Source organism: Peromyscus maniculatus, chromosome 12 (genome assembly GCF_049852395.1).
Source record: "Peromyscus maniculatus bairdii isolate BWxNUB_F1_BW_parent chromosome 12, HU_Pman_BW_mat_3.1, whole genome shotgun sequence".
Lineage (NCBI taxonomy): Eukaryota > Metazoa > Chordata > Mammalia > Rodentia > Cricetidae > Peromyscus > Peromyscus maniculatus.
In genome coordinates this window covers 46,317,233-46,344,051 of record NC_134863.1, presented here as the reverse complement: position 1 = coordinate 46,344,051, position 26,819 = coordinate 46,317,233, and the positions used below count along the sequence as shown (strand labels likewise).

Sequence of the window (26,819 nt, the reverse complement as noted above, 5' to 3'; positions counted from 1 at the left end):
TGGCTAGAATAGAATTTTAAAGCAGAACTGTAAGACTGGCGTTCAGGTCGTTTTGTTAGTGCATTCCTATCAAGAGAGTAACCAAGCTGAGAGCCGGCTAAGAGGTTTCCAGTTCTAACAACGAATCAAAAAAACAGGGTGGCGGGGCGCCGGTGAGGAGCCCGGGCCTAAGTCATTTTCACAAGCACTCACAGGAGGCCGGTCCGCCGGACCGACTTTACAGGGGGAAACTGCCGGCAGGGCTGAACGTCAGAGGCAGCGCCGGGAGGAAGAGGCGGGACTTCCGGCGCTGCCGGATTTCCGGCGGCCGCCGCGGGAGCCCCTTGGCTCCTCTACGCCCTGTGCCGTGCAGCCTGAGGCTTGCACGCGGGTCGCCCGAGTTAGCGAGCCCCGGCGATTGGCGCCCGGCCGCGCTCCTGGTACACGCGGGCTTCTCGCCGCCGCCGGTGTTCTGGTGCCGCGTGGGCTCGGTGGCTTTCCGGGATGCAGGTTGTGGGGCGTGTGTGCTAAGAGCTGCAGTCCAGAGGAAGCCGTGACCTATCCGTCGTAAGTAATACACTGCCTGAAGCAAAGTCGTGTCCATCAAAATCGTGCCCATCGTTTGCTTTAAAATGTAAGTCGTTGGGGCTGCAGAGACCGCTCAGCGTTTCAGACGCTTCGTGTTCTTGCAGTGTGGTTTGCAGCACCCACTTCAGACAGCGCACAACTGTGGTGTCTGTAACCCTGGCCTGGTGATCGATCTCCTCATGCCTTTGGTCTCCTCGGGCATCCGCACACCCGCGTACATAATTACCCCTACATACACACGCACACACGCACGCACGCACCTTTAAAATAAAAAAAAAATCTAACTAGATTTTCATAATGAGGCCTGGGGAGGCTATGGCAGATCAGTCTGGAAATTGAGGCTATCCTGTGATAAAGAGTGGAGAACCTGCAAATTTTTTTTTGAATTTTTGATTTCTGTGATATTATAAAATCTCTCTACACTACAGAGGCAAAATTCAACTATTTGGCTTTATAATTTTTTTTTTTTTTTGAGACAGGGTCTCATGGGATTAGAGGCCAACACTACCATACCTGTCACAAGATAATGTTTTTGAAATCGTTTTGTCAAACTCAGGGCCTGAGAATCCTAAACTAAATATGTCTCAATGTCCGATATCCGTTTTTGTTTTGTTTTTAAGTCTTTAAAGTCGGAATGGCTTTTCTTTCTTTCTTTTTCTTTTTTTCTTTTCTTTTTTCTTTCTTTCTTTCTTTTTTTTTTTTTTGGTGAAGAGTCTTACTGTATTCCTGGCTGGCATGGAACTCAATATGTAGACCAGGCTGGCCACAAACTCAAAGAGATCCATCTGCCTCTGTCTCTGTCTCTGGAGTGTTGAGATTAAAGGTGTGTGCAGCCACACGTGGCTCTGAACCTTTTTTGAATGTGAGAGTGAATGTTTAACCCACTCTTGATCCTAATGGAATGTCGTCTTTAGCTTCTAGTGGGGAACACAGACAACTAGAGCAGCGTTGCAAGTGTTATCATAGGCACAGGGTGCGGTGCAAACTAATGGGACTGATTGATCTAAGTGTGAAGTGAAAAAGAGATGTGCAGCTGAAAAGGCAGGGGGTGATAGCATGAAAACCTCTTTAAGCCATATTAATGAACTGGGATCTAAGCAGAGCACAAAATGATGATTATTTTGGGGTGGGAGGAGTACATCTGGGTATCTGCACAGGCCAGAGAACATGAGAACATCTAGGAATGTGCAGGAAGGATCCTTACAGGAAGCCAACAGTTGGAGTTCTCCAGGAATTTTCTTTTTTCCTCACATTCTGCATCAGTTAACAAACTTTAAGCATCTTCATTATCTTGTGGAACATCCAGTTCTTCAAGATATAAAATTATGCAGCAATGTATATGTGTGTGTGTATACATATATACACATACAGTTTGGGACATTTTGTTTTATAATATTTGCTGTGAAGTTTGAGCTGAAACATTTATTGTTTGTTTTAATCAGCTGCTCTGTATTTCTGTTTTGGAAGCACAAAGGCATCTGTGTGGCAGCTCTTTGGTATCTTTTATTAGGTGTCATCTTAAGTAAATTTCCTGCTTTTTTGTCTTCCTCGTTGCTTTCATGAAGGATCTCAAGATTGAATATGTATCTGAAGGAGACGATAGAATCTGTTCTCAGCTCTGTAATTGACATATAACCTTCCTATCTAATTACATCAGTCCTCTGGGCCTGTTTCTATAGCAAATCTAAAAAGGATATTTGAGTCAATCTTTTGTTTAAATATGTTGAAATTAATGTATAAAATAAGAACGTGGAGCAGGATGTTGTGATTCATAGCTATAGTGCCAGTTATTTCAGAGACTGAGGCAGATCACTCAGGTTGATGAGTTTAAAATCAGCCTGGTCCACACAAAAGACCCCTGTCTCACAAAAATTAAAAACTGACCAGTAAGTGATCATAGGCTTTGGACCAGAGGAGTTAAATTAGTGGGGAGAGATTGGGAGGAGAAGGCAGAGTGGAAACTGCAGTCAGGATGTAATATATGTGGTAGTTAAATTAGTGATGTGTGACATCTAAGTTGTTCAAAGGTTTCCCTTTGTGCTTCAGAAATGAATTGCCTTCTGCAGCCAATTAAGCCGACCAGGTTCCTTTCCTCATGGGAGTCTGGTGTGCAGTGGTTGCAAATAGCATCCTCCTTGGTAGTGTATGCAGCCTGTTGAATGTGCAGGTTGCCCAAAGGGACCTTGGAGACAGTTTTCAGGTAGGTAATCACGTCTCATCTCAATGCTATTTCCAACCTAGGCTCTAGACAAGTATTTGGGGGTTTCTTTGGGAAGCCCCAGGGCACAGTAGCCAGAGTTTACATTGGTCAGGCCATCGTGTCCATTCATACCAAACTGCAGATTAAGGATGTGTGAGGCCCTTCGCTGAGCCAATTTCGGGTTTCCTGACAGCGGGAAGATCACATCTTAGAGAAGAAGCTCTTCACCAGGTTTAAATGCAGATGAATTTGAAGCCATGGTAGCTGACAAGTGGCTTGTCCCTTATGGCTGTGGGGTCAAAATATCCACAACTGTGATCCCCTGGAGAAGTGCCAGGCTCAGCTTTCCTAAGGCCTTCCATTGTCCTGAGTCCTATACCCCACCAGTCATGCTTACTAACAAATCTCATCTAGTCTGCCTGAGAGAAAAGAAATCAGAATCACAGTTAGGAAGTTTGAAAAATCTCTAACTTAATTTCATTTTTCTTTTACAGGGGTTCCTTACATTTCTTCAAAATGAATGTTACTGTCCGATTCTTGAGACCTTTTGCCAGGTTAATGGTGCCATTTACCTTTCATAGGAAGAGAAGGAATTTATATTCAACAATTCTGCAGAGATCGATGTCCTCCAAAGTACCTTCTTTGTCCTGTCATAGTAAGGACAGTACGTCCCCTCCTGAACAGCTAGAATTGGATGGGTGGAAAACCACAATGAAATCTAGCATTCAAGAAGATAGTGTTTCAGTGGTCTCAGACAAAGATCAAGATTCTCTAGCTGCCACCAGAGAATTAATTGAGATGTGGAGATTACTTGGCAAAGAAGTACCAGAACATATCACTGAAGAAGAACTCAAAACCCTTGTGGAATGTGCTTCTAAATCAGCCAAAAAAAAATACTTAAGGTTTTTGTATGGTAAGGAAAAAATGAAAAAAGCTCAGCAGATAAAGAAGGAAAGGAAGGCAGAGGCCAGGGAAGAAGCAAAGAAGGCCAGGTTGCTGGAAGCCGGCAAGAGTAAGGAGCAGCAGGACTTCATGTTTCTTCGACTCTGGGACCGCTGGATCAACATCGCACTGGGTTGGAAGGGTGTCCAGGCTATGAAGTTTGGACAGCCTTTGGTTTTTGATATGGGTTATGAAAATTACATGAAATCAAGTGAACTGCAGAATACTGTTTCTCAGCTTTTAGAAAGTGAAGGATGGAACAGAAAAAATGTTGATCCTTTCCACCTTTATTTCTGCAATCTTAAACTAGATGGTGCTTATCATCGAGAGTTAGTTAGACGTTACGGTGAAAAATGGGACAAACTGCTCTTAACAGCAACAGAAAAGTCTGCTGTTGATTTGTTTCCAAAGGACAGTATTATATATTTAACTGCAGATTCTCCCAATATTATGACTACCTTCAAGCACGATAAAATTTATATAATTGGATCATTTGTTGATAAAAATACACAGACAGGCACATCCCTTGCCAAGGCAAAACGGCTAAATCTAGCAACAGAGCGTCTTCCACTAGATAAATATTTACAATGGGAAATTGGTAACAAAAATCTCACCTTAGATCAAATGATCCGTATTTTGCTCTGCATGAAAAACACTGGTAGCTGGGAAGAGGCTTTGAAGTTTGTTCCCAGGAGAAAGCATATGGGCTATTTAGAGATCCCTCAGCATTCTCAGGAGGCTTTTAACAAACAGAAGAAGACAAAGACAAGTTTATTTCTAGAAGGTTCCTTAAATGTACGCAGACAGAAAAGGTGACCTAAATGAGAAAATGTAATAGTGTAACAAGCAAATAGGATGGAAATACATATTAAAATAAATAATGTTTTTCTTCCTAAATGGAATTGTATCTTAAAAGGAATCTTTCCAGACAAACTAGAGTTTTGTCTTTTTCTGATTATTTAAGTATCTGGAAAACTTTGAAAGTATGTTTTATTTGTAGAAACAAATGATAGATTAATTTAGAATGGAACATAAAGTTATATCGTTGTTACAGCTTTGTAGTTGATTGTTTTCTACTCTTTGACTCTTTTGGGGGGGCTGCCACCCAGCTCCCAAATAAATGCATGGGGTCTTATTTCTTATGAATGCCCGGCCTTAGCTTAGCTTATTTCCAGCCCGCTTTTCTTAAATAATCTCATCTACCTTTTGCCTCTGGGCTGTTATCTTTACCCTATATACCCACTTCTTACTCCCTGGCTTGCTGTGTAGCTGGCCCCTGGTGTCCTCTTCTCGCTCCTAGATCTTCTCCCAGATTTCTCCTCCTATTTATTCTGTCTGCCAGCCCTGCCTATCCTTTCTCCTGTCTTGCTATTGGCCGTTCATTGCTTTGTTAGACCAATCAGGTGTTTAGACAGACACAGTAACACAGCTTCACAGAGTTACACAAATGCAACATAAAAGAATGCAACAACACATCTTTGCATCATTAAATATTCCACAACATGAACAAATGTAAAACATCTTCAACTAATATTCTACAGCAAAGTATTTTTTTAATGGATTCTTTGAGTATCAAACTTTATTGTCCTTTTTAGTTTGGGGTTGGTTTTGTTCTTTTGTGGGTTTTTGTTTGGTGGGGGATATTTCAAATAGCCTGTGCCAGCCTCAAACAATGTGCTGAGAATGATCTTCAAGTTCTGATTCTCTGCTTCCACCTCCTATGATGGGATTATAGGCATGCACCACCATGCCTGGCTCTATTACACATTTCTTTATCCATGTCAGAAACTATTCTTTGATGAGAAACTAGATTAAAGCTTCTAAATTTGAAGTAGCAGTTATAAAATTAAAGCCTTGTATACAATGTTGAGCATAGTGCTTAACAGTCTTGGTTATCCAAAAACTTGTTTTCCCTGGCATGTTAGGTGATTTCCTTATGAAAATGAGTTTGGAGAAAAAGCCAATTTCTTGTCTTAGAAAAAAAAATGCATCTGGATTGAGAGATGGCTCAGAGGGCCCTTCAGAGAATTTGAGTTCAGTTCCTAGCACCACATTAGGTGGCTTACAGTCAACCACCTGCAACTCCAGTTCCAGTGGATCGGACACCCTCTAGCCTCTAAAGGCACCTGTCCCAAATGTGGTACACATAAATATACCTACATGTGAATACAAAAGCTGGAAAAAAGTATTTGGTAATGTATGCAATAGTGTGTGGATAGCATTTCTAGGAAATACTGTTTCTCTAGCTACTCACCCCCCGCCCCCCCCCCCACACACACACATACCACAAGATAGGGTTTCTCTTGTGTAGCTTTGGCACCTTTCCTGGAACTCTGTAGCCCAGGCTGGCCTCGAACTCACAGAGATCCGCCTGCCTCTGCCTTTTTCTCGCTGGGACTAAAGGTGTGTACCATCACTGCCCAGTGATGCCACGTGGTTTTTAACATTTCTTAACTTATACTATTTTACTTAATGTGTATTTGTGTGAATGTATGATGTGTACATATTCATGAGGCCAGAAGGAGACAGATCCCTTGCTGAAGTTACAGGTAGTTATGAGATGCCCAGCATGGGTGTTGAGAACTGAACCTGGAGTCTGATGGCTGAGCCATGTTTCTGGCCCCAGCCACATGGTTTGGGTTTTTGGGTTTTGCTGGGCATCAAAGCCTCAGCTTCACAGCAAATTAGGGGTCAGCCAAAACAATGCAAAATACTCAAGAAAAGAGCAATCTAGAGAGGTTTTTGTTTTGTTTTTGAGACAGAGTCTCCCCATGTAGCTCTGTTTGGTTGAATTCACTGAAATCCACCTGCCTCTGCATCCCAAGTGCTGGGATTAATGGCACAAGAACTGTGAGGATCTTAAATAGTATCTTGCAAAGCTATACAGGAGAAATGCTGAAACAAACAGGAATTAAATACTGCTATATTATAGTTTCCTGGTCACTTGCTCTTAATTGTATGCTAAATAGTGAAATGAGAACTTCGACTCAGATTACCAAGTCCTCACCCAACTACCATACTACTTGTTTTAGGGTTTCTGTTGCTGCTACAAAACACCACGACCAAAAGCAAGTTGGGGAGAAAAGGGCTTATTCGACTTACACTTCAACATTGCTGTTCATCAGCAAAGGAAATCAGCAAAGGAACTCAAGAAGAGCAGGAATCTGGAGACAGGAGCTGATGCACAGGCTATGGAAGAGCGCTGCTTAACTGGCTTGCTTCACATGGCTTGCTCAGCCTGCTTGTAGACCTCAACTACCAGCCCAGGGATGGCACCATCCACAATGGGCTAGGCCCTCCCCTACTGATCACTAATTGAGGAATTAGACCCACTTTAGAGCTGGGTCTCATGGAGGCTGTTCCTCTCTAATAACTAGTTTGTGTACAATTGACACACAAAACCAGCCAGTACACTACTACTCTTAAGGTAAATGCTTTTTCCATCCTCTGTACTCGAAGTTTGAGTTATCCGTCACAAACACTGAACAGCTTCCACATAGGAAAACCCCTACACCAGGTGCTATGAAAAGTAGGTTTTAATTTTTGTGTGTGTTGATTGATGTATGCATGCGTGTGGGTGTGCATGCATGTGTAGATGAGCTGTCTTGGTTTATTTATTTTGAGACATGTCTCACTATGTAGACCAAGCTGTCTTTGCAATCAGCCTGCCTCTATCTATCTCCTTGGTGTAGGATTAAAGGTATGTGCTACCACCATGCCTGATGACACTTTTTGATACAGGGTCTCATTGAATTTAGAGTTGGCTGATTTGACTGGACTGGCTAGCCAGAAAACTCCAGGGATACTCCTGTCTCAGCCTCTCCAGAACTAGGAATAGGGGCATCCCTGCTTTTAATGTGACTACTAGGAATCCAAACTCTGGTCTTGAGACAACAGGATGATTCAATGTAGCAAGCACTTTACCAACATCCATTTCACTCTTGTTTTTTAGTTTTGGGGTAGGAGCTCATGTAGCTCAGGCTGGCTTTGAATACGGTGTAGGGTGATATCTTTATTCCACAACGACCTGTTGAAGTGGTACTAACTAGTATTGTTTATTTGGATACTGGGTCTCATGCACCTCAAGCTGATCTACCTTGAAGTGCTGGGGTTATACATCTGTACCACCACTTCGTTTATGCAGTGCAGAGATGAAACCCATAGTGGCTTTCTCCATGTTAGGAAGGCACTCTGCCAAGTGAGGTACACCCACAGCCCACTGTTATTTTACAGAGACATAAAAGCAGGCCTGTGGTCAGCAATTCTCAATGTTGCTTAGAGGACAGCTGGAGCCATACTTAGTGCATGGACTTCATTCAACAATAAATGAATCGACTCAAGGTTTCTAGGAGAGGCAGGGATTAACAGGAGTCTTCAACTTGATAGAGAAGTTGTGGCTTGCAGTGGTTATTGTTAAGTAAACAGACAAATACTAGAGCTTGCAAAAGGGCAGGGGAGACTACAAGGCATTCCTCGTTCTATTCTTTATGCCTGTACACGATAAGAGACAAGACGCTGGCACTTTTGTTTTTGTTTTGGAGACAGGGTTTCTTTGTGTAACAGTCCTGGCTTTCCTGGAAATTGCTCTGTAGACCAGGCTGGCCTTGAACTCCCTGAGACCCACCTGCCTTTGCTTCCCAAGGGCTGGAATTAAGGTCTGCGCTACCACCCCCCAGCCCAGGCACTAGCTTTTATGTTAAAATTCTCACAACAGGATACTTTAACCTTGAAAGAATAGGATGATTTAACCAGTACACAGCTATTGGACTAAAGAAAATAACTTGAAGCCGGGCAGTGGTGGTGCACGCCTTTAAATCCCAGCATTTGGGAGGCAGAAACAGGCGGATCTCTGAGTTCGAGGCCAGCCTGGTCTACAGCACAAGTTCCAGGACAGGTTCCAAAGCTACTCACCCCTACCCCGCCCCCCGAAAAAAAAAGAAAGAAAGAAAATATCTTGAAATACCAATAAGTAAATAACTTTTTAATTTTTATTTATTTTTGTTATTTAAATTTTTCGTTTTACATACCAACCACAGTTCCCCCTTGCATACCTTTTCCCGCTCCCCCACGCCAGTAAATAACTTCTAGTTCAAACCAATTCTGAACATCAGGGCATATTTTAAACTTAGTTAGAGAAGGGAATGAAGAGAAATAAAAGGCCAAGATCCTCAAACCCCCGGTAGATCAAACTTCCCCTTTCCTTAGGAAGGTCAGCTCCTGCTTTTGAAAGAGTATCGTTGTTAAAAATGTATTTTACTTTATGTGTGTGTGTGTATGCAAGTGAGTGTGGGTACTTGCGGAGTTCAAGAGGTTGTCGGATTCCCTGGAGCTGAAGTTATAAGCAGTTGTGAACCACCCAACGTGGGTACTGGGAACTGAACTGCGGTCTTCTGGAAGAGCGGCAAGCGCCCTTAACCGCCAACAATGTTTGCTTGCTTGCTACAACTCTTACACTCACGTTTTCACGAGTGCAAAAACCGAGGAAAAACTTCTACAACCATTTCCCTTATGGCTTCACTATGTGATCTTCCATAAACTGCTCTCCGGTGTCAGTACGCAAATTAAAAGGATAATTTCACAATGGACTGTCCCGGAGATGAACGCACGAACGGCGTCCACACTAGACGGTGTTCGGGAACTGCTGAATCTTCCCCGGAAGGATACAGCCCTACCCCACAGATGACCCAATAACTAAAAGGAAGGGCCAGCTACAGCCACCCCTGAGCAGGCAAAAACCTAGGATCCCACCAACCGTTCCGAGGCCAGGCAGCCCACACTAACCCAGACCCGCCCGCCATCCGACAGCCCAGCCCTCGGCCGCCATCACCGCACACCCACCTCCGGCCGCGGCAGGCCGATGACGTCACGTCCGCCCCCGGCCGGCCGTGCCGGGGCCTCTCTAGGCTGCGGCCTCGCTGGCCCGCCCGAAGCTTTATGGTTGCTGGGCGGGGCCGTGACGTCTTTGCCCGGGCTGCAGCGGGAGGCCGCGGCGGGGAAGATGGCGGACGGGAAGGCGGGAGAGGAGAAGCCCGAGAAGCCGCAGCGAGCCGGAGCCGCCGGAGGTGAACACAACCCCAGCGTCGCGGGCTACGGGGGCTACTCCGGCCTTTCTCTGGGCTTTCCCCGGGGTGGGGGAGAGGGTGGGCGGCATCCCAAGCGCGGGCGGACCCGGCGCTCGCCCGGCTAGGGGCTGGGCCCCGTTGAGCGCCGGGCACGCCCGGTGTGGCCCGCGGGGGGGATCCAGGCCCACGTAAGCCTCCTCAGAGGGAGAGGCCGCCGGTTAACCACCCGGCGCGGAGAAGGGAGGTGGCTGACTGAGCTCGGGGTGGGAGCCCAACAGCAGAGAAGGAGCTCAGGGCCCGCTGCGCACTCAGGCCCCCCGCGCGAGCGCCCAGCCGCTTCCGCGGGCACCGGCCCCCCAAGCCGGCTTTCCGCGGGCGCCGGCCTCTCGGAGACACGTAGTTCCTTAGGTTTGCGGCTCCCTCTTCCCCGAGGAGGTGCCAGACCCCAGCCGGCTCTTGGCTGCGTTTTCAGATACAGCATTGATCAACCCCGCAGTGGGATCAGCCGAGGCGGATGCTGGGGGAAAAGAATCCGGTTCAAGCAGCAAAAGCTTGAAATTAGGGGGTGATTCACTTTTTTTCCCCCCCCCCCCACTCTCTGTCTTAGGCCGCTAACAGCGCAGTCTGTGCCGGATTTTTTGGTTGGCAGAGCAGGCAGGTGTGCCCTTCCTGTAGTTTGTCACGAAACTGAACTCAGATTATAGCCATCCTCTCGTTCCTCCTACCCACGTAATTTTTGATCGTGTGCATAAAGGCAAAGAAATACGTAGTCTCTACCCCTACGCCCTTTTGTCGTACCAATAAGTAACACGTGTGAGCCGATCATAATGTCTTGTTTAGAATGTTTTAATGTTTCGCTATCCTAGCTCCCTTCGGTCTTAGTCCTGAAAGACTTAAATGTGAGACTGTATAGACTCAGTCGTGCATAAAGGCAAATAGTAGGCTCTTAACCAAGTTTGTTCATTGTCGTGGCAATAAAAATTACTGAGAAGATAAATGTAATGTTACTTTGGACTAATTTGCTTCTTTAAAAATATGTACAGTGCTATTAGTTGAGCCAAAGCCCTTCCCCTCTTTGTTTGTTTGTTTGTTTGAGATAAAGTCTCAGGTAGCTCAGACTTCCGGTACTGAAATTACAGGCCCTTGGCCACTTTGTCAAGTCTCTTCATTTTTTTTTTAAATCAACCAGTAAAATAGCTAATGAAAGTATTTTAGTTCTATTACTTGAGACCTCCTCCACTCTTGTTAAAAGTAGTTTAAAGTAAAACAATAGCATAAGGTGTCTGAGATGGCTTTGAATGTAAGATCCTTTTAACTTGAGAGAATTGTGTTAAGGTAAACTGTTTAGGGGGTTGTGTAGATTACTAGTCAGTATCAAAAAAATTATGGTCTTTGTTGGTAACTTAAAATAACAGTCCTTTTCTCCATAATTTGTCTTATGTCATATAGATTATTAGCCTCAAAATAAGGAAGTTATACAGAGGAATCCTAAATGAAACAATCTTCCCATAGATAGGACTGAATTGATAAGTTTGCAGCAAATATTCAGCTCTTTTGGAAAACTTGGAATTTTTCTTCTGTTGCACAGCCCACAATTTTGGAAATACAAGTATTTTTCCTATTCATTTATGCTTGTCATATGTTATTGATACTGGAGATTGAACCCAAGGCCTCATTTATACTAAGGATGGACTTTACTGCTGCATTCTATTTTAATAAACAGAAATTTCCCAAAATTAAAGTTAATATGTCTCTACTAGAGAGGCTATTTGAACTACCTTTTTTCACTTCAGTCTACTTTGGAAGACACCCCCAACCCTGACCCTTTTTTAAAAGACCTTTTTTTGGGGTTAACAGCAGTTCTTTAAGTAGAAATTTAGAGACCAGCAACCTAATACATAATCATAGTCGTTTCAAGCTATTGAGGGTTATGCCAAGACCTACTTCAATGATGTGCACCTGGTGTTAAACATAGCTCATGGAGGACCAGTTACTTAGGTCCTCCTTTTTTTAAGATAAGGAAACTACCAGTGTGCACATGGTTCATGAATGGGACCTTTGTAGAATTATATTTTCTTACTAGGTCTTTTTCCCCTCCCTAAAGTAAAGTACCTATGTCCTCTAAAGGCCAAACCCCATCTCAGCTATTCAGTGAAAAAGGAAAAAAAAAATTCTATTATCGTATATGGTTTAATTGACATTAACCTACACTCGTTTGCTTAGAATGGATATAAAGTAGACAGAAGCCTTCATTAAAATATTTTTCATTTAGCCGGGCAGTGGTGGCGCACGCCTTTAATCCCAGCACTTGGGAGGCAGAGGTAGGCGGATCTCTGTGAGTTCGAGGCCAGCCTGGACTACCAAGTGAGTGTCAGGAAAGGCGCAAAGCTACACAGAGAAACCCTGTCTCGAAAAACCAAAAAAAAAAAAAAAAAAAATATTTTTCATTTATATTAATATATTCACAGTATTAATCACTAGTCATTCAACATTTTGTTTTCCACAGTTTTAAAGTACAAAATGTCTTAAAAAGCTAAGTGCTGAATCCCAGCACTTGGGAAGCAGAGGCAGGAGTAACTCCCAGAAATTCAAAGTAGAAGTTTGAAGTACTCCTGATCTACATAGTGAATTTCAGACCAGCCAGGACTGCAAGTGATACTCAGTCTCACAGAACAAAAGCAAGCAAAATGTCTCAGTAAATTGAAAGTAGAGCTCCTTGATTAAAAGTTCAAATAATAAACTAGTACATGTTTAAAGAAAAACTTTCAAAACTTAGGAATTTATTAATATTCAGTGATAATTTCAAAGTTCACATTTGCTTGAAGTAATTTACTAATGATCCATATTTGAAATTATAAATATTTTAATAATAATCAGTAGTAACATTTGTCTGCTGTTTTCCCATTTTAGACCATTGTTTTATTTGCTTCTTTCCTAAATGCTTTGTGTATTTTGCTACATAATTGCTAAGAGTATTATATACAGAGAAAATAACCAACCTGTGTGCCACATTGAACCTGCTTGTGCTAAGAAATAAGAGCTAATCACGGTCTCTGTATCGGTGTGTGCACATGAATGCAGGTGCCTGGGAAGGCCAGAAGAGTTGGATCCCCTGGAGCTAGAGTTAACAGGGATTATGAGCAGCCCACTGTGGGTGCTGGAACTCTTAACTAGGGTCCTGTGGAAGATGAGTAAGCTCACTTAACTGCTGAGCCATCTGCTGATAGAATTTTTTTATATCTTCAGATAAGAGCACAGAATACAATTGGGTTGATGCCAGTTACTGCTTAAGTATACTAGATTATGATTCTAAGTAAAATGCACAGGACAGACTCTCTTGTAATCCAAGCTGCCTAGAATGCCCTTTGTAGTCCAGGGTGGCCTCGGATTTACCCGTCTCCTGACTCAATCATCTGAGTGCTGGGATTACAAGCATAGGCCCACTACCAGTTTAAAATTGTTTTAAATTGGGTTTTAAATTGAGTTTTCAGTTTCTGAAGAGTAGTTTTTCATTTTTTAAAATTCAGGTACTTTTATGTATAAACAAATGATTGGTACCCCAGGAAACTATTCAGTACTACCTTTGCTTTTGGAAATACCCAAATTGAATCCTAATCCAAAGAAAGTAATTCATTTTTTTTTAATCTGTACAAAATCAGATGTTGTATTGAAAGTGCTTATTGTTGAACTGCATGGTGATAAAAAGCCATGATCCCAGCTGCCCTGGAGAAGAAGCAGGAGGTGTGCAAGTAACAGACAGGAATGCCTGGGCTTGGGCAGCATAGTGAGACCCTTTCTGGAAATAAGAAAACTATTTGGGCCTGTAGGTCGGTGGTACAGCACTTACATAGCATGAATGAGGCCCTTGGTTCAATCCTTGGTGCCACGAAGTACTGATCCATCTAAAGATGCATCATTCCCAAATTGTGTGGACCTAGGTTTGTAGTCTTGAGTCTTTGATCTTTTGACTTGTCAGTTACTGGGTTCAACACCCCCACCCCAAATTCCCATTCTAGTTTTGCCCCATGTTCTTATTGACCTTGCCAAGGCAGTCATTTAGAGTATCTTTTGCTTTTCTACAAGTAAATTTGACTGCTCATAGAATGTATCCTGTATAGTAGACCTGGAGAGAAAAAAGAAAGATCGGCCAGTCTTTTAAGTCTTTCCAATGTGCTCTTAAATAGTCTTATATAACAAACCTAAGATACTCAAGATGTGAAGTCATTATTGATTTAATATACATAGAAGCAGAATTATTGAAAGACATCTTGCTTTCTACATATATATGTGTGTGTGTGCTTTCTTGAAATTAAGATTAGCTCTTCTTTCATTCATGAGGAAATAGTATATGAGCCAAAGTCTGACTTTGAATAGCTCTTACAGGTAGCTTAACACAGGTGCTATCCCAGCTTTTGGAGTAAGTGAACTCTCAAGATGAACTTGAAGTTCTTTTTCAACTCCAGAGGTTATGTAAGGTGTATCTTGAATAACACATCACTTAAGAACCTGACTAGCTGGGGATGTAGCTCAGTGTAGAGTGCTTGCCTTGTATGTGCAAAGCCTGGGTTCAGTATGGTAGAGGAGGACAAAAGCTGTATACTGAATTCACAGTGTAGTTTTAATGATGGTCATGCTCATGCTTAGAAGTTTTGTGTGATTAGAACTGACTGCATTACTGAGAATATTATGATTTATTAGCCAAGTGTTTTATCTTGCCACATGATTGATTATTTACAAGTTAGTTTGTACAAAAGAATTTGTAGATCTTAATTTCTGAACATCAAAATTCCACAATGGAACCAAGATTATTGTACAACTAATAGGGTAATGTTTAGCTGAAGGGTATTTACTTTTGTGAACTCTGTGTTTATAATTTTAAATTGCTCTGTATTTTATGCTAGTTAATTCATGGGAGCCTCTTGTACTGCCACACAGTCTCAGTGCCTGCTGTATGCTCTAACCAACAGTGGAAGAGACTGTTGGGTCAGTAGGTGACAGCTGCAGAGGTGTCTGCCTTGTAAAGATGCTTTGTGAGGTTGCTGCTCCCATCCATCTGCTCAGTAAAAATAGCTCATCTTGGTAAGTTGTTTCGACTTCACCAGGACCTGAAGAAGAAGCAGAAAAACCTGTGAAAACTAAGACTGTTTCTTCCAGTAATGGAGGGGAAAGTTCCAGTCGCAGCGCTGAAAAGCGATCAGCTGACGAAGAAGCTGCAGACCTCCCAACAAAGCCTACAAAGATCTCCAAGTTTGGATTTGCCATAGGTAGTCAGACGACAAAGAAAGCATCAGCCATATCCATCAAACTTGGATCAAATGTGAGTTGCTTTATGTCTGGCCTTGTCCTTAAAGATTTGTTGTTAACTGCTCTTCTGAGTGTGTGTGTATAGTTAAGCAAGAGTTCACAAGGGAAACTGCTTTAGCTGACTCTGAACTTAGATGTAAGTAGTCAAGAAAAAATGAACACTTTAGGAAAGGTCCATGCATTCTATCTGACAGCAGTTGAAGAAAAAGGCATACTGTAGAGAATGCATGATTTTTAAAGTAATCATTTAGAATTTTTCTTAGTTGAACAAAGTCTCTGAAAAATATTTGAATTTTAGGAATTTTTTTTTTTTTTTTTTTTTTTTTTTTTTTTTTGGTTTTTTCGAGACAGGGTTTCTCTGTGTAGCTTTGCGCCTTTCCTGGAACTCACTTGGTAGACCAGGCTGGCCTCGAACTCACAGAGATCCGCCTGCCTCTGCCTCCCGAGTGCTGGGATTAAAGGCGTGCGCCACCACCGCCCGGCTGAATTTTAGGAATTTTTAAAAATCTTTTACCATAGTAAATTAAAAGTAATAATTTGTATTGTGCTATAGCTCTACTGTAGAGTATATGCTTAGCATTTGTGAGGCCTTGAAGTTAATACCAAACATTACATACCCCTAAATTGTAGTAATAACTATAAACCAGCTCTATTTGTAACTTAAAGGAGTAATGTAGTAAGTTAAGTTAACTTTGTACGAATTTCCTGGTTCTCGATCTCTGGTGGTTGTTTCTGCTTTTTAATTTTTTTTTTGTTTGTTTTTTTGTTTTTGAGCTGAGATCGAACCCAGGGCCTTGTGCTTGCTAGGCAAGGGCTCTACCACTGAGCTAAATCCACAATCTGCTTTTTAATTCTTGAATGTCAGATGCATATGAGCTTTATACTGAGCTTTATACTCCTAACCGTGGCATATGCTGTTTCTAATAGTTGTCCAAGACTGGAAGGTAGTGTGGTATATCATGAACAAAGGGAGAAGTATTAAGAGCATGCAATAGGGGTCTGATCAGAAGGACCTTATAAGACGAAGGAAAAGTTCTCAAGCCTGAGTACTTAGAACACTATGAAGCTGAACTGTCCATGGGAGTTCTTAAGTAGAGATGTCCAGTGGACAGATGACAGCCTTTTTGGAATATTCAAAGAATTTTATAGTTAATGGGAATGAAGGAAATTGACCAGAGTAGTACAGAGAAGGAGGAATCACTAACAGATACCTGTGTCTTGAGTAGGAGCATCAGGCAGCAGAGAGACACCCAACAAAAGGTGTGAGAATTTGGATAGTCTTTAGAAAAAGCTCTATCCCTGAAGCCAGCAGAGAGAGATTTCCCAAAAGCAGCTGGTGATTAGATCAAATGTGCATGCTAGTCACTGGGGGCCCTGGGAGCTTATTGCAGTGGAATGGAGAGGAGATGGGTGGTGGGTGAGAAGAATGTAGATGAACATGATTGAAGGGCAACGGTAGACAGTAAGTGGTAGAGAAACACAGTGTGCTGCCCCTTGTCTTCTGAAGGAACTGTAGTCATGGTAAGATTACTGTAGGGAAGACAGCATTTTACTAGTTACTTCTTCTGCATGAGTCCCTTAGCTTAACTAATACTAAATTATAAATCCTAAATCCTAATACAAAAAATCAAAAAAGTAAAACTTACCTGCTGGTAACACTTGTTTTCAAAGATATAATGGGTTTGCTCAAAATACTGAGTTTCTTACTGTATAAGCTTACGAAAAACATTGAGCCTTCTAAGAGCAATTATTTTTGATTAAACAAGCCTATATAAATTTTGTGATAATTCTGTTACATGTTTCTTCTTCAGAAGCCTAAGGAAACAGTTCCAACTCTTGCTCCAAAAACCCTTTCAGTAGCAGCAGCTTTCAATGAAGATGAAGATGTAAGTTAATACCTGCTTTATTTTTACTTTTATTTTTAAAGGGGTGAGAGAGAGAGAGACAGACAGACAGACAGACAGACATGTGTGCCATGGTATGCATGTGGAAGTCAGGGGACAACTTTTGGGGGCGGTTCTTTCCTTCTATCACAGGATCCAGGGAATGTCTCAGGGTTGTTCAGGCTTGCATGGCAAGCTCTCTTACCTGCTGAGACATTCCGCTGCCCCTGTTTTTACTTTAATTAGTCCCTTAAGAAGATAATGGGGGCTGGAGAGATGACCTGGTGGCTAAGAGCATGCACTGTTCTTCCAGAGGACCAGAGTTCAGTTCCTGAGAGCTGGCTCACTAACACCTGTAACTCCCAACTCCGGGGGATCCAGTACCTTTGGCTTGCACAGGCACCTGCACACACATGCACATATCCACACAACACACACACTCAGACTCACACATATAATTAAAAATAATAATCTTTTTTGTTTTGTTTTGTTGTTTTTGTTTTTGGAGACAGGGTTTCTTTGTGTAGCTTTGGTGCCTTTCCTGGAACTCACTAGGTAGCCCAGGCTGGCATCGAACTCACAGAGATCCGCCTGGCTCTGCCTCCCGAGTGCTGGGATTAAAGGTGTGCACCACCGCCCGGCTAAAAATAATAAACTTTTTAAAAAAGATAGTGATGGAAAATTGGAGTTTGTACTAATGGTAGTTAATATCAGTAAAATAGTATTAGTAGAATTTCTTTGTAAAGCCTAAGAAAATTGGGTATTTCTTTTTTTGTGTTGTTAAGTATAGAGCTTAATGGCTTAGACATGCCAGGCAACTGTTCTAGCACTGAGGTACATACCCAAAACTAAAAATTTGATGGGTCTGCTTATTGATTTAAATGTATTTTTATAAATATTGCTAATTTTGAGACAAGCTTAAGAATCAAATCAGATGCTTATAATAAATAATACATACTAGGAACACTCTCTTTCAAAGGTGTAGAGGTAAAAAAACCACTTGTGGAGTTGGTTCTTTGACCGTGTGGGTCCTGGGGACTGAATATAGTTGTCTGGCTTGGTGGCACCAGCACCTTCCTCCCCCGAGCTCTCCCCAGCCTTCTGCCTGACCTCACTACTGCCTTCAGTGATGTCGCTTGTGCTGCGTGGCGCATCCGTAGCAGGGGTAACAGTGCAGGTGCTTCCGCCAGAACTTCCACTCGATGAGTGTGTTTCAGAGTGAGCTTGTCTCTGCTATTCTGTCTGTCCCAGTTCTCTCGTGCTCCTTAGAGTGTTGGCATTCTACTATACGCAAGGATTTTCCGTGGAATTTTCCAGGTGTTTTTTTTTCCCCTTGTGAAAGACATGGTCACACATACCTCAGACTGACTGGCCTGGAACTTGATAGATAGCTGAGGATGGCTTTGAATTTCAGCTCCTCTTAGCTCTAACTCGCATGTTTTGGTATTATGGAAATGTACCACCATACCCATATATACCGTACACATCTTATGTGGTGTGGAGGATCAAACCTGGCCAGAGCCCTGTGCATACTAGACAGCTGGGATTAAAGGCACACTTGACTGTTTTGTCGTTGAGGCAGGAACAAGTCTTAGAGGTAAGGCTAGCCCCTGAATTCACTAGGTTGCTGTGGGTAGCCTTGAACTGATCCTCCTACCACTCACTCTACCATAATACTCAGCTGGTGAAACATTGGGATATGAACAAGTCCAGAAGGAAAAGATAACATGGGAAGTGAGGAAAGTATATAAATGGAAAACAGTTGGTACCTATATTGCAGCAGTGCCTTTTATGTGGAATGTCTTAATGGTGTGGCTGTCTTTTATATGCTTATTCTGTGTGTTCCTTTGCAGTGTATATTCATTTCTGCAAATGGAGAAGTGTGCCTAACTAAACACAACCTTAGGCTATGGTTTTGTTGTTCAAAGTTATATACCATAACTCACTGTCTTCCTTAATTTTAAAGAAATTGAGGTTGTATTATTTCTTAAGCCAGTTCACTCTGTATTCATAGCTGGCCTGGAACTTGGTATGTAGAACCAGGTTCCCTGCAACTTGCAGAAGTCTTCCAGCCTCTGCCTCTACCTCCTGAGTACTAGCATTAGAGGTGTGGATCATTGTGCCTGGGCTTTTTCACTTTATTTGCTTTTTATTGTATTCTTTGTTAAGGCTCAAAACTACTTGAGTGAAGGAGGCTAGAGAGATCGCGCAAAGGTTAAGAGCGCATTCTGCTCTTCAGAGGACTTTGGTTTAGCACTATATCTGGCAACTTCGACAGTTGTAACTGTGGCTGCAGGGGGACCTGTTACCTCTCTCCTCTCAGGGCATCTATGCCCCTAACCCCTCCCACCCAAGAGAGCCAGTTTTCAATTTTCTGTTGTGAATATATATTTTGACATTTGCTTGAACCACTTACTCATAGACACCTAGGCAGATTCTGTGTCTTGGTCAATGTGAAAAGTGCATCAGGAAGCATGAAGTTCCTATGTCTCCTTGACATACTTGTTTTCTTTCCTTGGTTCTATTTGTAGGTTTTTGAGGAACCTTTTATATTGTGTTTTGGCTATACAAATAATCTACATCTTTGGTATGACAGTTACCTTTCTCTTCATCCTTCCTAAAATTTGTTTTTGTGAAAATAGCTCTAAGAGATTTAAATTTCGTGTGCGTGTATGTGTGTATGTATATATTCTTGTGGGGGCATAGATGCCAGACATGGGTGCCAAACCAAAGCCAAGTCCTCTGAAGAGCAGAATGCGCTCTTAACCTTTGTGCGATCTCTCCAGCCTCCTTCACTGAAGTAGTTTTGAGCCATAACAAAGAATAAAATAAAAAGCAAATAAAAGTGAAGAAGGTCCGGCACAGTGATGCATATATTTGTGAAGGCCAGACCTCAGCACCAGGTGTCTTCATTTAGTCTCCATGTTTGTTTGTTTGGAGACAGGGCCCTGTTGGTCTGGAACTTGATGATTCAGTTAGACCAAGTGAATTACTAAGTTTAATGTATTCATCTCAATTTACTTGTTCTGCAGAGTGAACCAGAAGAAATGCCTCCAGAAGCAAAGATGAGGATGAAGAATATCGGAAGGTACCACAGATTTTCATAATTACTACAGAGCTATAGGGAAATGAAGGGAAGAGTACATTGCACACGTTACATGAATCTATACTCTCCCACCTGAGCCCACAAAGATTTAAATCTATCCATGATTTACATAGGAGCAGTCCCGGTGGCTGCAAGCCTGTCATCTTTACTAGAGCTTACAGTAAGGACGATATCCGATCCTGTTACCAGGTCCAGGCGAAGGACACACAGTTTTTATTGTTCTATTTATTTAGCTTTAGCTCGATATATAGACTGGGCTTGACTTGAACTCCCAGAGCGACATCTGTCTCTGCCTCCAGAGTGCTGGGATTAAAGGTGTGCACCATGACATTCAGTATACACACGGTGAAAGTGAAACACAAGTTCACATAGAACGTAGCACTGCACGTTTCTGTGTTTGACACATCTTTGGATTTATGTTTCGTTTTTACATATGCTGGTGATAAGCCACCCAGTTAACTTTTTAACCTTGTTTGTGGGCTTTAGGTCACTTACTGTGCTACAGATTAGTTTGTTTGTTTGCTGCAGTGCTGGGAATTGAACCCAGGGTCTGGTCATCTGGAAAAGTACTGTACAACTGAGTTTATACCTCCAGCTCTCTGGCAGCAGTTTTAGAGCTAACTGTGTATTGGCATTACCTTAAATGTGTGTTAAAATCCACACATTTGGTTATGGAATGGAGCTCTTGGCCAAGATGCACTAGGCCCTAGGCTTTCCACAAAAGGAAAAAAATATGAGGGTGGGCCTAGAGTTGCCTGCCTTTCATCCTCACACTCAGAAGGCAGAGCTAACAGGTACGGTCTTGAAAAGTCAGAACAGTACAAAACACCAGTCTCCCCTTTCCACTCCTGTCCTTGCTGCAGACATACTGAATATAGAGAGGACATTTAAAATCTCTGCAGGAGTTTCTGATAGTCTGTATTTATAACAAATGTCAAGCAAATATATATTAATAAGTTTAAAACAAACCAGGACAACAATTTGAATGAATTGCATTTCTTTTTAACACAGGGACACACCAACATCGGCTGGACCAAACTCCTTTAATAAAGGGAAGCATGGCTTTTCCGATAATCAGAAGCTGTGGGAGCGAAATATAAAATCTCATCTTGGAAATGTACATGACCAAGACAATTAAATGAAGTGTTTTGAGATTGGGGTGTGGGTGGGTGCAGTTAGAAGGAACAGTCTCCTTTTGTAAAGAATGGTGTAAGACTAGCTTTGGAGCCGGTTTTTCTTTTCTTTTTTTTTTTTTCTTTTTCTTTTTTTTAAGATTGAGTGGTACACTAATAAATGAGAGTTTGAAATTAGAGGTAATTTATGTTTTATATACAGATTTCAAGACATTTGCTAATTTTGTAGTTTCATGTGATTAGTTTCCAAAGGTTACAGATAATAAAGAAATCAGAAGTGGTACCTTTCTAAGAATTGCATATTTTTTTAGACACAACTATTAGCACATTAAGAGGGAAGCCAAAAGTTATTGTCTACTTAAACTGAGCAGTTCCTCTCCTGACTCCACTCCCTCATTACCTGGACTGTCTGGCTCCCAGGAGCAGCCTCGTAGATAGCATTGGATTGAGAAGACGATGTTACTGGACTATCGCCTGAAGTAAATTTAGATAAAATTAAAATAAACCTTTTCCTATGGGCATTTCATTGTTCTGAGTTATCATATACTAGTATTGCATTGCTATCAGTGGGTACGGACGCTTTGCTCTTTAAAAAAAAATATTTTTTTTGTCAAAAATTCTAATGTGAAGTATTAAAAATAGCCCACTTGACTTTAATGGAGGTTGTCTCCGTTCAGGAGTCTTCAAAGAACACTATTTGCTACCAAAGTAAATCAGTATTTTGAATGTGCTTCTCTTGGTTTTTATTCTAGTTCCTATACGCATTTCCACCAGAACTTGAGGCGAATCGTAAGGAAGCGGTTTCTTTTAAAGTAAAAACCCCACCAAAAACATCAGTGTACATACTGCTTTAAGTATTTAAAAGGTTAAATACCAAAAAAGGAAAAAGAAAAAGTTATAACATTGTATGAAGACAGATAAGGCAATGCACTTTCTGTGACTTTTGAAGCATTTGAGTTACTAACTTATTAGATCCAATTTGAATTGAACTCACAAGATTGATTTGTACAACTCCATGGCTTATTTTAAGTATACACTTGCTGACCAGTGATTTCAAAAGCACACTTTAATGACTGAAAGAGGACAGAAAATGCTTCTTCAGACACATTTTCATTAGGAAGTCTCTCACCACATCTACTCTTAGATTTGTGTATTGCAGGGTGTTTGTTTTGTATTTTTGTATTGTATATGGACTTTTTTAATGTGACAGTTAATGCATCTTTAATAGTCACAGACAAAAGAAATGGTAAGATTTCCTTGAAAATTACAATGTTAAATTGGGAGGCAGCTTCAGTGAGTTTCATTGGTGGTAATTATTCACTAGGCATTTTTTAATGTAATAACTTCCAAGAAGCAGCCTGCGGATATTCCTAACACTTTGTTCACTACATTTAAGTTTACTTAATAAGCCCCAAGGAAAACAATGGAAATGTACATAGCACTGTTAGTTCTTACATGATTTAAGTATATCAAGATACATAAATTTAACTCTTATGTAGGCAAACTGTTCATTTGTCCATTTTACTGTTTGTTGAAATAACATCTCTCCGACATATTCTTTACTTGACTCAAATGGCATATTAACCTGAGGTCAAGATGAGGAGAGAGAGACGACTGAGCTGAATGTCTTTACTAAAATTACAATAAATTTTGTCAAACTTGGAAGTGGTCTTATTTTCTATTTTATTTAACAATTTCTTACTGCGTCTTTGAAAAACATTTTTAAAATATTTTGTGTGTATGGCATACTGGCATGGTTGGGGAAGTGAAAATATTACCTTTATAGATGCTCATTAGACAGTTGTCAGGATGGTCTATTAATTACTCTGCCTTACACTGTTCTACAGATCTTCACACTCCATTTACAACACTACTATACCCCCAGTGCAAGAGACACTTCATTGTCAGTTCCTGAGTAGCCTCTGTTTACTCTTATTTCCACATGTATTTATTGTGGGTGCCTGGAGCCTTAACTAATAAATAAAAGAAGTCAGATATTGGGGTAAGAACCTGAAAGATCAGAGAAGCAGGGGAGCAGCCAACAGTGACTTCCTACCCTTTCGTTCCTTCCTCCAAAAAGGATCAAGATCCTCTCTCAACCAAGCCTTACAACTTCCTGTCGCCTGTCTACAGTCCTCCAAACCTCTATGGTTAATTTTGGGCAGCTAGCTCCCCCCTAACTCCAAGCAAGCTTGTCAGACAAAATCAAAATATCACATAACAGATGCCCATGCGCATGTGCTACTGTATACATGTCGAAGGTCAGAGGACGGCTTGCAGGAGTCTGTTCTCCTAGCCTGTGGATTTCAAGTCAATACTTGAGCCATCGGGCTTAGCTGCAAGCACCCTTTCCTGTTCTTGCCAGCCCCTAGATTCTTGGTTTTTTATTTTTTCCGAGATGGTTTCCCCTGTGTAGCCTTGGCTGTCCTGGAGCTCACTCTGTAGACCAGGCTGGCCTCAAACTCTGAGAGATCTACTTGCCTTTGCCTCTCACATGCTGCCAAGGGATTAAAGGCATGCGTGCACCACCACTGACCGGCTTCCCTAGATTCTTCAGTAGAACATACAAAAATGCTCATCTTTTTTGTTTTCAATTTTACTCCGACTAGACTCAAAGTTGCCTCAGCCTCTCAAGATGCAGGGTTGACATTTATCTTCTATGCCCTTGTGGAAAAGTGTTGGCCAGTTATATACCATAGATCCCTCCATTAGAGGAGTGCATAATATATCCTTATTAAATTCACTTAGTGTGCTTTGGGTAACACCACTGATCCCTGTCTTCTTAGCAAGTGCATAGTGTCAGTTGGTTCTGTTGCTGTTTGGTTTTGGTTGGGCTAAGGATTGAACCTAGGTGCTCATGCACATGAACTGTGTCGTCAACCTCGTCAGCAGTGTTCACTTGTAAAATGGTGGTATCCTGTGATAGATTTCTCCATGAAAGTACAGTAGTTGTACCCTTGCCGAATTCTTTCTCGTTGCCTTTTATACTGAGGTTAAAGATAAACTCACCCCTAGTTTTTCAGTGTTTCCATTTTTCAGAGTTTACACAGACTTTTATTTTGAGTATATGATGCAATTTGATAGGGGTATTAAGCAAAAGTGGCTTTTATGTCTTTCAGGAATGAATGTTTTCAATTACTATAGTAATAAGCATTTTGTCATGCTGAAATTGCTACCTGATCCTAATAAATGCTTTTGTCAGGAGTGAATGTTGAATTCTGTTAAAGGCTTCTTAAGAAGTGATTTAATTAAAGGACCCAACCTAAGAAACCCCTGGGGTAGCAAAGGTATCAAATGTAGGAAGAGACAACTATCCTTGGGTTAGGAAAAGAGGCAACTGAATTAGAGAATAAGAGAAAATGTATAATCTTAGGGCAGAGGCTGAGAGCTTCATTGGGAGAGTGCCTAGTACGCAAAGAGCTCTGGGGTTGATCCTCAGTACAGCAAGACCCGGGCGCTGCCAGTGATTCATACCTGGAATCCAGAACTTGGGAGGTGGGAGCTGGCGTGTTGAAAGTTCAGCGTTATCCTTGACTAGATAGACATTGAGGCCAGCCTGGGTCACAGGGACCCATCTTGGTCAGGAGGTTGTGGTGGTGGTAGTGGTCAAAACTGAGAAAGGGTGCTGCAGGGAAGAGCTGTCCATCACAATGAAAACAGACTCTGGAAATGCGGTCCAAGCTCTGTGTAAGATCTCTGGTGGTATGTAGCTCTCCGCCCTCTGGGTGGAGGGGCAGGGTGTCCATCATTAATTAGGAATAGTACTGTTGTTACAGCTCTTTCTGTATAATCCTGTTCTATGTTGGCCCCGCATTATTGGGTAACTGGGAGACATGAGAGGAGTTGTCTGTAAAGTGAATTAGATCAGCCGTGAACTAGGGTTCACTTAAAGAGAGTTGACAACTTTGAGCAATGGCTTTGAGGCACACCATAGTAGCCATCCACCTAATTATCACACAACTCCACATTTTAAAAATATCTTAAACAGCTCCCATGTCACAATGTTGGTCTTCTAGCTAGATAGCTGACAGTGACCTTGAACTCCTGAGCTTCCTGCCTCTGCCTGCTCAATGCTGTGATCACAGTGCATTGGTTTTAGTCTGTGGTAGGGACTGCCCGGGACTTCATGCACACTAGGAAAGCACTCTACTCACTGAACAGCCAGTGCTCTTTGTTTGTTTTGTCCTTTGAGACATAGTCTCTGTGTAGCCGTGGCCGACTTGCAACTTGCTGTGTAGACTAGTCTGGCCTCCAGCTTAGAGATTCCCCTGCCTCTGCCTCCCAAGTACTAGGATTAAGTGTAGGGCCTGTGTACATTTCTTATGTAATAATACTAATGTACCTTGGGTTTCTGTTTTTCAGAGATCATGTCCACTTTGGGGACATTTTTGAGGCAGGTTTTCTCTGTGTGACCCCTCTAGCTGTCCTGTAACCCCTCTAGCTGTCCTGGAACTCGCTCTAGAGATCAGGCTGGCCTCAAACTCATAGAGATCCACCTGCCTCTGCCTCCTGAGTGCTGCGATTAAAGGTGTGCACCACTGCCCAGCTGGGGACATTTTATTTACAATATCCATTGAACTCACATTATTTGTAAAAATGACTTCGGAGAGGAACTAAAGGTAGTTCAGATAGAGATATGGCAGTTAACAGGTTCAGAAAATAAAAAATTCAATTTTGGTAGGCCTGGTGGTGCACACCTTTAATCCTAGTAAGGAGGGAGAGGCAGGCGGATCTTTGTGAGTTCAAGGCCAGCCAGGAAGACAAAACTCCTGTCATCGTTCCCCCCGCCCCCCCCCCCAAAAAAAGAAAATGGAGCTAGAGAGATGACTTAGTAGTTAAGAGCACTGGCTGCTCTTCTATGGGCCTGGGTTTGAATCCCAGCACCCACATGGAGACTCACAACTGTCTAGAACTTCCAAGGGGGTCTGATGTGCTCCTCTGGCCTGTGCCAGCACCAGCTATGCATGAGATAAAACAGACATACATTCAGGCAAAACATTCATACATGCAAAAGAATGACATTTTTTTAAAAATTCAATTAAAAAAGATCCCAATTTTCTCCAATCTTATTTATACTCAAAAATTTTAAGTTTAGGTAAAATACAAAGAAGTTTTTTATTACAGATTGAGAAGATAATTTTAAAATTCAAGGCAAAATGAAATAAAGGGGTAACCAAGCATGGTGGTATAGGCTTTTAATCCCAGCACTTAGGAGGCAGAGACAGATCTCTGAGTTCAAGGCCAGAGAGGTCTATCTGCATGGTGAGTTCCAGGACAGTTATAGAGAGGGCTATGTAGTGTCTCAAGAACACCGCCCCCCTCAAAAAAAAAAAAAAAGCTAGGCTTATTCTACCAGATGTCAAAATTACCATAACACTATAAGACTATGTTATTGAGGATCAGAGATGGAAAAAGAGCAAAGCTGAATAACGAGTAAAAGCCTACCCTTGTATGAGTATCTCTACAGCTATGGCACACACACAATTAAAAACTTCAAAGAAACAAGCTGAGTATAATAGTGCTGCACACCTTTAATCCCAGCATTTGAGAGGTAGAGGCAGATGGATCTCAGTGAGTTCAAGGCCAGCCTGTTTTACAGAGTGAGTTCTAGGACAGCCAGGG

The 26,819-nt window shown here is 42.0% G+C and overlaps 2 protein-coding genes and 1 non-coding gene across 9 annotated transcripts; all 3 read left to right on the top strand.

Annotated features, from left to right (window-relative positions):
• Positions 1 to 297: 297 nt before the first annotated feature.
• Positions 298 to 4,762, top strand: Trmt10c (tRNA methyltransferase 10C, mitochondrial RNase P subunit). 4 transcript variants are annotated; one of them, XM_042259424.2, is made up of 3 exons: positions 410 to 546; positions 2,614 to 2,767; positions 3,262 to 4,762. In XM_042259424.2, the coding sequence occupies exons 2-3, from the start codon at positions 2,727 to 2,729 to the stop codon at positions 4,523 to 4,525; spliced, it is 1,305 nt and encodes a 434-aa protein (XP_042115358.1). In that variant the 5' UTR covers positions 410 to 546; positions 2,614 to 2,726; the 3' UTR covers positions 4,526 to 4,762. The 4 variants fall into 4 exon arrangements, with proteins under 4 accessions (XP_006996601.1, XP_042115358.1, XP_076405111.1 ...); XM_076548996.1 differs by having other exon boundaries at positions 479 to 613; XM_006996539.4 differs by lacking the exon at positions 2,614 to 2,767 and having other exon boundaries at positions 298 to 546.
• Positions 2,628 to 2,762, top strand: LOC121821866 (small nucleolar RNA SNORA70). The gene has a single exon (XR_006062740.1). It is a non-coding gene; the product is annotated as a small nucleolar RNA SNORA70 (small nucleolar RNA).
• Positions 4,763 to 9,588: 4,826 nt separating the features above from the next.
• On the top strand, positions 9,589 to 21,480 carry Pcnp (PEST proteolytic signal containing nuclear protein). Of its 4 annotated transcripts, none has more exons than XM_042259425.2 (6): positions 9,639 to 9,771; positions 14,739 to 14,850; positions 14,926 to 15,088; positions 16,887 to 16,961; positions 19,991 to 20,046; positions 21,076 to 21,480. In XM_042259425.2, the coding sequence occupies exons 1-6, from the start codon at positions 9,708 to 9,710 to the stop codon at positions 21,200 to 21,202; spliced, it is 597 nt and encodes a 198-aa protein (XP_042115359.1). In that variant the 5' UTR covers positions 9,639 to 9,707; the 3' UTR covers positions 21,203 to 21,480. The 4 variants fall into 4 exon arrangements, with proteins under 4 accessions (XP_015845342.1, XP_006996602.1, XP_042115359.1 ...); XM_076548997.1 differs by having other exon boundaries at positions 9,671 to 9,771; positions 14,673 to 14,850; XM_015989856.3 differs by lacking the exon at positions 14,739 to 14,850 and having other exon boundaries at positions 9,589 to 9,771.
• The last annotated feature ends 5,339 nt before the right edge of the window (positions 21,481 to 26,819 follow it).